The 12,329-nt window shown below is 35.7% G+C and overlaps 1 protein-coding gene across 4 annotated transcripts in view; it reads left to right on the top strand.

Annotated features, from left to right (window-relative positions):
- The window catches only part of ROCK2 (Rho associated coiled-coil containing protein kinase 2), a 213,213-nt gene that overhangs the window by 115,037 nt on the left and 85,847 nt on the right, over nt 1-12,329 (top strand). For all 4 annotated transcript variants that reach the window (XR_005213332.1, XR_005213333.1, XM_037812984.1 and 1 more), the window contains exon 5: nt 8,208-8,468. Coding sequence is in view for 2 of the 4 variants with exons in the window: in XM_037812984.1 (XP_037668912.1) it covers nt 8,208-8,468 (261 nt within the window). In the remaining 2 variants the exon portion in view is untranslated. The remainder of the gene's footprint in view (nt 1-8,207; nt 8,469-12,329) is intronic.

Genomic DNA, 12,329 nt, shown 5'->3' with positions numbered 1-12,329 from the left:
ATGGGCAGGAGTGTTTCCTGTCCACCAGGATGGTGGCTGTGAGCGGACACCCCCCTTTTCTTGCGAAGTTGTGGTGTTTAGTGAATTTTCTCAGCCACTGGATTATTGCGTTTTGTCTCAGAGCTCTCTTAGTTCTGCTCTTGACTTGACCTGCCCAAATTGCAAGTCTTTGAAGCTTTGTGTATTGGGCTTCTTAGAATAATTGTTTTAGAAAATGAAAAAAGGATTAAAAAAAAAAAAAAAAGGGCCCTTCTCAGAGATCTAATGGGTTATTGAAATGCTAAGAGACAAAGCAACCAGGGCCATTAAGGAAAGGTCCACAGGGCAGAGAGATCAGCTTTTCTTTGGGATTTGCATATGCGCCTCAGGGCCTGAGCTCCGGCCTGAGCTCTGCCCTTCCCCTTTCTATGTTCACCAGAACTCCAAAAATCCTCCGCTTTTATTTTGGAGTTTTTCGTGTTGTTTTTTTTCTCTATGCCTGTCTCCTCTCTGCTGGGCTGGCTGCTCTCAGATTCTCTGGTGTCTGGTCTCAGTCTATCTGTGGTTGGAGTTTGGATCAGTAGAATGAGTTTCCGATAAGGGCTGCCACTGCAGTTCTCCCTTCTCCTTCCCGGAGCTGACGGCCCCTCCTCCCACGGGACTGAGCCTGGCAGGGAGGGGCGCGGGTCCCCTGGCCGCAAAAACTTACAGATTTCGCTGATCTCAGCAGTTCCACGTTTTCATGAGTGTTGTATGAAGTATGCCCAAAGTCAGATTGCTCTGTGGTGTCCAGTCCACGCAGTTCCTGGCTTTCTATCTACTTTCCTGGAGGAGTAACTAAAACATACAGCTCACCAGTCTGTCATCTTGCCCCTCCTGAGTTTTATCTTTAAGACACTTAAATCCACTAGAGTGTTCCTATACCAGACAAGTCATAAAACCCAGAGGAAACAGCCTCTTTAAGATCAGCTATCAGATTGGTTCCCCTTCCCCATACTGTCGACACCCCCTTTTAATATGAACAAGTTAGGATGCCTACTCCTAGACACCCCTGAAGAGGGAGAAGGAGATTAAGTGAGAGGAAGGGGTAGCAACAGACAAGATAAGATTGAACAAAGGTCTATGAATACTGAAACTTTATATAATTATATATATATTTTGTGATGCTGGGGTGTTGGAATGGCTGGAAGGAGGTGAATGACATGGTGGAACTGTAGCCTGTAGCATCCTTTGGGATTTGCTGTATAGCTGCTTGTTGAATTGTGCCTTGAAGGACTTCACCTTTCTGAATATACCTTGTATTGCACAGTAAGGAAAGAAGTGAAAGTGTGGAACTGTAACCCATAACAATTTTAGAAATCACCTGTATAACTGCTTGTTGAGCTGTACATCGAGAGATGACACCTTTCTGTATGTGTGTTTTACAATAATGGAAATGGCTGAAGTTGTGGAACTGTGACCCATGACATTCTTTGAGATTTGCTCTCTGATTACTTGTGAAATTGTACATTGAAACTTATCACTGTTATGTATATATGTTAAAGTTCACAATTTTAAAAAATGGAAAAAAAATAAATTGCAAGTGCTAACATGTAACAATTTATATACTCATGTATGAAAATGCCTTTCCACATGGCTCAGTACTACCAAATAATACTATCATCCATGAACATAAAATTTTTTTGTATTAATTAATAGGCTTTATTTTTAAAAATAGTTTTATATTTATAGAAAAATTGAGCAGATAACCTAGACAGTTCCCATATACCCCTGCAGAGGTTCTCCTGTTATTAATATCTTACATTAGTAAGGTAGATATGTTACATTAATGAACCAATATGGGTACATTAGATAATGACCGTATTTATTCTGATTTTCTTAGTTTTTATTTAATGTCCTTTTTCTATTCCAGGTTCCCATTTAAAATACCTCATTCCATTTAGTTGTCTTATTTCCTTAGACAACTCTTGACTGTGGCAGTTTCTCAGATTTCCTTGGGTTTGATGACCTGGACTGTTTTGATGAGTACTGGTTAGGTCTATTGTAAGACGTGGCTCCCCTCTATTGGAATTTGTCTGATGTTTTCTTCATTATTAAACTGGAGTTATGGTTAGAGAAAACCACAGAGGTGAAATGCCATTTTCATTATGTGCTATCAAAGAGTACACACTGTCTGCATGATTTATGGCTGTTGATGTTGATCTTGAGCATATGGTTTTAATTGAACATATTAATTGCCTGGAAGGCAATTATAGCATTCTATTAAATTCCTCTTTTAATATTTGTCTTTTAGCAATGTCGTTACATTGCAGATTAATCACTTCTAATTGGAGGTTAGGTAGAAGCTCCTCCATTTTAAAGTTTAAATGGATTTTGAAATACGAATATTTCCTTTGCACTTCTGTCAAGGTCTAAGAAAAATGCTGCTGGAACTGTGGAACATTATTTAGAAACATTATTTAGTTTCATTAAGAAACATTTAGCCCATAGCAAAAGTTAATTTCCGAAGCTATTCAGTGTATAATAATAGTGACTGAGGGTGGTTTCTCTTGCCCAGAACCTATTTTAGTCTCAGCTCTAAGCTCAAAACATTGCAGTAAAACTTTACCACTGCTACATTGAACTGCTCTGTGGAAGAGTGAGTCAGAATATTCAACATCTATTTCTGACAGAAATTTATGGAACTGAAGATGATTAAGTCCACAAGAACAAATGATAGTTTGACACTGCTGGTTCATTAACACGATAGATTCATATATTTTTGCCATCTAATTCAATAAGAAAATAATCCATAGTACAATGTGCTTAAAAGCATTTCATTCCAAGTACACTCTTCTATAGTTTCTTGTTTTGATACGATGGCTATGCACTGGTAAATTTGAAAATGTTATGATGTGCTGATACATGGCACACAAAACACTGTCAAGTTATAACTGCATCGAGATTTGTAGGGTGCCGAGCAGCTGTGCAAGGTGATGAAAGCATTGACTATTGTAGCTTGAAAGCTGCTATAGAAATAAACAAAGGAACAAGTGTAACTGTGATCCAATATAACTTCATATACTTTTTACGTGTCACAAAATATTCTTTTGATTTTTCCATTCATTGAAAAATGTAAAAACCATTCTGGGCTGTACAAAAAAGGTGGCTGGCCAGATTTGATCCATAGCCATAGTTTGTCAACCCCTGCTATATATTAATATCCTTTATCTGTCTCCCTCTTCCCCCTCCTAGATTATATTAAAATGTATATCCTAGGTATCATATTATTTCATCCATTGATAGTTCAAAATGTATCTGTAAAAGAAAAAGACTCTAAAATTTTTAATACCAGTATCATTATCACACCTAAAATATTAAGAATAGTTCCTTAATATCAAGTATTCCATTTTCTTCTATAGTCTCATGATTTGTTTATAGTTTATTTGTTCATATGATGATATATTTTAAACATATGGAAAAGTAGAAAGTTATATAATGAATATGTGTGTATTTATCACACAGTTTTAGCAAATTTCAACATTTTACTGTATTTAATTTTAATCTTTCTTTTAAAATAGTAAAACATAAAAACTCTTGAAATACTTTTTGTTCTCCTACCTAGTTTTTTTTCTCTCCCCTGGTATCATCATTATTGTCATCATTTATTTATTTATCACTGTAGATCTTCTACTACCTTTTTAATTTCTCATGTGATGGTTGACTGACTCAGGTTTTCATTTACTTCTTGAGTCAGTGTTCTAGTTTGCTAATGCTGCCAGGATGCAAAACACCAGAGATGGATTGGCTTTTATAAAAGGGGGTTTATTTGGTTACACAGTTACAGTCTTAAGGCCATGAAGTGTCCAAGGTAACATACCAGCAATCGGGTACCTTCACTGGAGGATGGCCAGTGGCGTCCAGAAAACCTCTGTTAGCTGGGAAGGCACATGGCTGGCGTCTGCTCCAAAGTTCTGGTTTCAAAATGGCTTTCTCCCAGGGTGTTCCTCTCTAGGCTGTAGTTCCTCAAACGTGTCACTCTCAGTTGCTCTTGGGGCATATGTCCTCTCTTAGCTTCTCCAGAGCAAAAGTCTGCTTTCAACGGCCATCTTCAAACTGTCTCTCATCAGCAGCTCCTCTCTCAGCCCCTGGGCATTCTTCAGAGTGTCCCTCTTGGCTGTAGCAAGCTCACTCCTTCTGTCTCAGCTTATATACTGCTCCAGTAATCAAGGCCCATGCTGAATGGGCGGGGCCACACCTCCATAGAAATTATCTCCTCAGAGTTATCACCTACAGTTGGGTGGGGCACATCTCCATAGAAACACTCAAAGAATTCCAATCTAAGCAGCACTAAAATCTCTGCTCCACAAGATTGCATCAAAGAATATGGCTTTTTCTGGGGGACATAATACATTCAAACCGGCACAGTTTGTACTTTCTGTGACTATATCTTTCTTGTCTTTTACTATTCTATGAGTAGATGTTTCAAATATGTCAAATTTTGGTTTTATGTATAGAATGTACTTTTGTAGGTTTTCTTTCTTATTATTTTCTGCTTTTTTCATTCATATTCCCTAGTTCCTATTTCTTTGGATTTATATTGTTCTTTCCTAGTTTCTTTAGTCATTTGCATAACTTTTATAGTCAATCTTTGTTTTCCAATACAATATCCCTTTTTTGGAATATGTATGATGAATGTTAGGATAATAAGGGATATCTATAAAGGCATATGAAGCTATATGTTTTTCTTTGAGGTCTACTGTAAATCTCCTCACTCTTTTTTTGAAAAATAGTTTTATTTGTGAAATACGCAGAAAAGTGCATTAAAAAAAAGATAACAAACGGCAGAAGGGTTTATCCCAAGTTCACTTTTCAGGTTAAGAAAGGAAGCATTGCCTGTACTCCAGAAGTCCCCTTTGTGCTCTCTTGCAATCACTGCCTTCATGCTTTCCCCTCAAAGTAACCGTTCTTCTGAGTTTATTAGTAAGCACTTCCTTGCTTTTCTTTCTAGTTTTCCTCTGAAGCAATCAAAAATCATAGTTTTCCCAGTTTATTGAACTTTACGTAAGTGAAATCATTGATTATATCTTCCTTTGTGTCTAGCTTTTTTGTTCAACATTATGTTTGTGTGATTTATCCATGTTGCTGAAGTCTGTTAATTTTTATTGTTGTATTTTATTCAATTGTATGTATATAACACAATTGGCTGGTATATTTTTAAAATTTTGTATGTTACATGCAATATTGCCATAAATGTTCTTGTGCTTAATTCTCTTGGGTACATTCCTAGAAGTGGAATTTCTAGGTACTAGGGCTCTGGAACTGATTGTTCCCAGGATCTCCTGGCAACTCAGCTGGGTTGGCCCCCAGCTTCACCTCTTGAGACCCCCAGATGCTCTAAGCCCAGAATCTCTTCCCTGAGGACCCAGCCCTCACCTCTGCGAGAATGAACGTATTTGATAGATTTTTCTTAACAAAAGTTAGAAAACTCAGCTCCTGTTTGTGTTGGAGCTAGCAAAGACTCATGAATGATGCCTCAGAAGGGGCTCTGAGGTCTTGGGTGGAAGTTTTGCTCCCACTTGACATGTTGAATCCCCCACCACTACCTTTTTTATTTAACCAGCAAAGTCTGTTGAAATAAAACATTCAGTCTGTCCAAAAAAAAAAACAAACAGAAACAAAAAACAGCAGTGCCAAGCTGTTTTCCAGTGTGGTTGTAGCAATTTAGTTTGTTGATTTCTGGAGAAACTCTACTGGGATTTTGATGGGGATTGCATTGACTTTGTTGATCAATTTGGGAAGGGTTGCCATCTTGATACTATTGAGTCTTCAGATCCATGAATATATGCAGTGTGTCCTCATTTAATTTTTTTAATTTGCCTCACTTTCTTATGTCTCACACAATCCTCTTACTTGGATTCCTTCTTTGTTTTGTTACTCTGAAAATTGCCGCAGTGAAATCAGTATAGTGACACTGTTGCTTCAGAGAGAGAAAGTGCTTTATTTCATGGCTGCCAAGAAAGGATACAGGAGTAAGAAAAAAGCTCAACTCTGTTTCCCTTAGTCTGAAGAGTTTAGGATTTTTTGGGATTCAAGTAAGGGGAAATGGAGTTGTTACATTACAATGACAACTGTTCCGGTTTGCTAAAGCTGCTATTATGCAAAATATCACAAATGGATTGGCTTTTATAAAGGGGATTTCTTAGGGTATAAATTTCCGGTTCTAAGGCCATAAAAGTGTCCAAACTAAAGCATCAACAAGAGGATACCTCACTGAAGAAAGGCCGATGGTGTCTAGAACACCTCTTGTCTGTGTTGGCCCCTGAGCTCTCTTAAGGGCTCCAATAAACTAATCAAGACCCACCTTGAATAGGCAGGGTCACACCTCCGTGGAAATGATGTAGTCAGAAGGTCTCACCCACAGTTGGATGGCTCACATCTCCATGGAAACAACCTAATCAAAAGATCCCACCCATAATAAGTCTGCCCCCACAAAATTGGATTAAAAGAACATGGCTTTTGTGGGAGCATAATAGATTCAAACCAGCTCAAGTACCTAAGCTAAAATAGCCATTACAATAACATGTATAAACAACTGTAATATCATGCAAAGGAAAGGAACTAAGCTAAAATAACCACTACAATAACAACTAGAACAGTTGTAGTCTGTGGTTACTCTGTATCATTGAACAATTCTTTCGGAGATGGTTTGCCAATTGTAAAATTTCTAAGAATTTGGATAGTATAATACATATTTATTTTGCAATCTCATTTGTTTTCTAGTCTGCCATATTCTAGGATCAAATTTATTTTCTCTCAAAACATTGAAGATATGGCTCTGTGGTCTTTTGTATGATGTATGTTGGCTGAGAAGTTAGTTGTCAACATTATTTTATATTTTTGTACATAAGCAGCCTTTTTCCCTTAACAAACTTTTAGGATTTTTCTCTTGGATTTCTGAAATTTTAGCACTGGCTGTCTGTGTTTCCCCATTTCAATTAGATGCCATTTCAGTCCTACATTTTAAACTTTATTCATGTCTAGAAATTTTTATTTACTATTTCTTTTTCTTCTAGTCTCTGTTCTTTCTTTCCAGAACTTCTTTTTGGATGACATGAGAGCTTTGCTATCTTTGCTCTATTTTTTAAATCTCTTAATTCTTCAAAGTGTTATTCAGCAAAAGTTTCTTTGCTTGCTTTTCAAGCTCTGTATTTTGTTCTCCTATTATAAGTCATATATTTAATTCCTAGGCTTCAGGTATTTTTCCTTCATCAGCCTGTTCTTGTTTAATGATGTGACATTTGTTATCCTTTTGAGGATACTAATTTTACATATTTAAAGTTGCCCTCAATTTTAAGGGTAGCTTTAAGTCCCATCAAGCATTTCCTTCAGTGTTATTATTTGTTTTTTCTTGAACTGTTTTGCCTTTATTTCATAATGATGGTTTTCTCAAATATTGATTCTTGGTTTTGTTATGTTTGCATTTGAAGTTCCCTATTTGTCCCTGGAAATCTTTTCTGTTTGCATTGCTTGCTTCAGTGAGGGGTGGGGCATATTGCTGGGTGAATGTGCAGATACCTTTCCTTTTGAGCATGTGTTTTTCTGTCTCTCCTGGAGGTGAGTAGCAAAAGGTTGGTGTTTTATTTCTCTTCTCCAATGACACTGCTTTAGCCTTGTTGCAGGTAACACTGCCACCTGCTGTTTATTATAAGCAGCATGATGACAGAGAGCAGAAGGCCCTGCTACCAATTATTCATTCTACCCAGTAGGATGGGACTTATTCCTTCTTCTTATATGCATTGGCTCTGGTATCTTTTAGATCTCTCCAAACTGTTCCTACCTCCTCAGCCGTCTTTTATAGGGGTTGTTTGCTGTAGTTTGTTTTGTTTTCAGAAAGTTTTTTTTCTTTTTCATTTTACAATTATGAATTCTTCTATCATTCTTCTGTGTTTTATATCCCTTATTCCTATTGTTTCTCTTTTTAAGTGTTTCTGTTTAGTTATTTTCCTATATTATGTTCATGTATGCATATTTTGATAGTAAGATTGAAGAACGTATACATGTAAGTTGTCTGATATTGTTTTTCCATGAAACATGTTCTTGTCTAAAAGATTTCATGGATTTCAGCTCCTTTTTGAAGTTATATAATAATTTGTCTTTTTCAGTAGTAAGGGTTTTTTTCCTGTTTTGTGGGTGGTTTTTTTTTTTATTTTTTTAAAAAATTTTTTCCTTTCCTTTTTGTTTTCCAGCTCTTTTGTGCCTTTCAAGATGATAGATATCTATACATGGTAATGGAGTACATGCCTGGAGGAGACCTTGTAAACCTTATGAGTAACTATGATGTACCTGAAAAATGGGCCAAATTTTATACTGCTGAAGTTGTTCTTGCTCTGGATGCAATACACTCCATGGGTTTAATACACAGAGATGTGAAGCCTGACAATATGCTCTTGGACAAACATGGACATCTAAAATTAGCTGATTTTGGCACATGTATGAAGATGGATGAGGTAAGTAAGCAAGTAAAAAAAAAAATGCTAGTTTTTTTTTTAGAAAAAAATACCTCACATCAGTTCTTCGTAATTTTAAACATAGATAAATTTGATTTTGCTGACTGTGTAACGACCCAAACATGATGATAAAACTACAAATTAAAGCATTTTCTTTACTAATCATTCAGGCAGCTTTGAAGTACTTTAGTAGATTTGGGGGATCTAAGAGAAATCAGAACTTAGGTACCTTAAGTTGTTATCTTCCTCATTGAATGTTGACAGACATTTATTGCCAATCAAAATAATTTATATGTCTAATGATCTAGGTGGGAAAGTAGGACACAAAGCATATATCAAAGTACATGGATATATCTATAACCATTGTTATTTCTGTATTCTTCCTTTAAAAAAATAGCTTACGGTAAGATAAGAAATTTGTTACTACCTCCCACCAACCCTATCTGTATCAACAATGTAATACTTTTGGGGACATCATTTATTGTGGTGCTTTACTTGTTGCAATAATTTATGTTATGGTTAATAGGTTCAGTAGTATTAGCCATAATTAGTAGCTAATTAATGATGTCAGTTTATCTTTGTTGCAAAATTTCTCTCATCTTTTCTTCTAGACTATAATTCTTGATAGACAGGGATCATGTTTTATTTTCCTTGTTTTCTTCTGTGTTGGATATAGTAAATGATTTGAATATATTAGATTTTCTAAATGTTTATATATTGACAGCAAACTGGATCTCATCATTTGTATGGTGTTCTTAACCTTCCAATATGCTTATAGCTGATCTTTTTTCTGTTATTTAGTTAAGACCTTTATATTTTAGTTAAGCTAATTTTCTTTTCTCTTTACTTTTTAACTTATTTATGCCACCTGTATAACTTTTACTTTTATTGATTGCCCTTCCTTCATCAGCAATCCCTCTTCTTCCAAGCTCAGCTCAGATTTTACCTTATCTAGAAAAGTTCACCCTGGTTCTGGTTTGCTAATGCTGCCATCAGGCAAAATACCAGAATTGGATTGGGTTTTATAAAGGGGATTTATTTGGTTACAAATTTGCAGTCTGAAGGCCATAAAAATGTCCAAATTAAGGCATCAACACAAGTATACCTTCATCGAAGGAAGGGCAGTGGCATCTGGAAAGCCTTTGTTAGCTGGGTAGGCACGTGGCTGGCATCTGCTGATCCCGGGTTGTGTTCTAGCTCCTCTCTCAGCTCCTGTGCTTTCTTCAAAATGTTGCTCTTGGGGTGTTTTGTCCTCTCAGCTTCTCTGGAGCAAAGTGTCAGCAAAAGTCTGCTTTCAATGGCCATCTCCAAAATGTCTCTCTTGGCCGTAGCACTGAGCTCCTTCTGTCTGAGCGCTTATAGGGCTCCAGTGATTTAATTAAGACCCATGCTGAATGGGCGGGACCATGCCTCCATGGAACTAATAACAATCAGAGTTACCACCTACAGTTGGTTGGGTCACATCTCCATGGAAGCAACCCAATCCAAAGGTTCCTACCTAATCAAGACTAAATATGTCAGCCCCCAGAGGATTGCATCGAAGAACAAAGCATTTTGGGGAACATAATATATCTAAACCAGCACACCCTGATAATCCTTACCTAACTAATCACTCCTCTAAAGCCATAATGTTCTATCATTTACTCAGAATTTGTGTTGTACTTTGGAGGCCATTTTTTATCTATTTTACGTTTATATGGTCTGTCAACCCAGCCTAAAACTTCATGTCCTTTTACTTCTTCTTCATGGGATGTGTTACTGTGTTCTTAATACATTAATCAGGGTTTAGTAGTTGTGATAGAGTATGTGATTGTACCTATAGCTCCCTCTTGTGGTATATAGCATAATATAATATGAAATGATTTATAGTGAAAATTATCTTTAATGAAAATTAAGTAGTAAATAATTTTCTAATAGATAATAAACTTTTTAATGTCCAGTATACACAATGAATGATGTTTATATGCTACACTTTCATGGGTGTATCCCGATTTTAATGAAACCGAAATCTTTTGAGGGTCGTGTGGGGTACAGAGGAATAAATCATACCTCATATTATTAGTGGCCTAGAGACAATTAAGGATAGAAAGGTGTGGTGTGTGAAAGCGGGAACAGGACAGAATATTGTATTTACAAAATTTTATAGATGTGTAACAATGCTTAATTCATCTTTTTAAAAATCTTAAATTCTCTTTACAAGGCAATATAAAATATGGCTCATCTAATTTTGTTTATTATTTTTTAATTCACTTAAAGAGAGTTGAGTTAATTTTACTCCTTGGTTCACAATTTGTTGTCATTTGAAGTCTACACAAAGGCCCCTTCTTGATTTTATTCTATTTTATGTTTTCCTCTTTTCAATTTGTCTCGTTCCCTTTTTCTTCTCCCTAATAGGCAGCCACTGTCATGTGTTTACTGTATGCCCTTGCAGACTATTATTTTAGTGTACATATGTATTCTTAATTTGTATAAACAGTTAATGGTATGGGTGTCCTTTTGTTCACTTTTTCCACTCAATGTTGTTTTAATATCTATCCCTGACATATGTAAATCTGTTTATTGCTTCTTATAGTCTCAGCATTCCATATTATCTACGTGTCAGCCTTATGTGTCCCATGTGTATCTTGCCAAGGGTTTCTCTAAGTATAGAACCAGAACTTAGACTACTATATATAGAGTATTCATAAAAATTAAAGTATTGCCTTCTGTCCAGAATGGCTGCTAACATTTATAACCTCTTAAATAGTGCATGAAAGATATCCTATCTCCCCATATTCTCACTAACCCTTCTTATTATCCTGCTCTCTAAATATTACCAATTCCATTGATACAATGTGGTATCCTTAAAGTTGTATTTATCTTATAACAAATGATATCAAACTTCTCTTCATATACTTGCCAGTCATTTCCCTTTACCTGTGTATATTCTTTTGGCTTCTTGTTAACATGCAGAGATTCCTTTTGTAACTTACACAGGGATCTCATAGATATTGCTGATACCACCTTCCAATCTGCTACCAATCCGTGCCTTTGTTTGAACAGAAATCCTTAATTTTGTTGTAGTTGAAGATAATTTAATTTTTTAAAAATTCTGAACTTGAAAAATGCTGATTTTTAAAGACAGCATTCCTTAAATAGCAGTAAGAATTATGTAATGTTAAAAAACAGTAATTTTTGTTGAAAACTATAGTATGCAGAATTTGTAATTCTTTTATGTTAATTGTTAATATGAATGTGTTACTGCAAGATTCAGGTTTATTATTTGTTTGCTTTGTTTAATTAATGTAACTTTTTCAAGCTAATAGAAGTGTTCGGTTTCATTTTCATTTTTCTGTAGAAGGGATTGGCAAACTAGGACACGGGCCAAATCTGGCCTATGGCTAGGTTTTAGCTCGTGCTGAGAATGGATTTTAAATTTTTAAAGGGTTGTTTTTAAGACAAAAAAGAAGAATATGCAACAGAGACCTCATGTGACCCACAAAGCCAAAAATATTTGTTCTCTGGTCCTTTTCAGAAAAAATTCACCAACCTTTTATCTATAATACAGATATGGATGCTCAAATCATTTTCCACATATCCTGGCTTTTTATAAAACCTTATACCATGAATAAAAGAAAAAAGTAAAATGCAACTATAAAATTAACTTATGAGGGCTAAAATTATTTGATTCTATCATAATCAAGAGTAATAGTATCTCACTAAGTTCTGTCATTGATAAATTGTGAGTTACACAGTTTTCTGGATGCTTTTACTCTCTTTGTCTCTCAAAAACAAAACAAAACAACCCTTATCCAGATGTGATAGTCTCAGTGTAGTAAATGTGTCTCAATGACAGCTAAGAAACCTGCTACTTAAAATAAC

This window comes from Choloepus didactylus, chromosome 20, assembly GCF_015220235.1.
Source record: "Choloepus didactylus isolate mChoDid1 chromosome 20, mChoDid1.pri, whole genome shotgun sequence".
NCBI lineage: Eukaryota > Metazoa > Chordata > Mammalia > Pilosa > Megalonychidae > Choloepus > Choloepus didactylus.
This window is presented reverse-complemented; position numbering and strand designations above follow the sequence as displayed.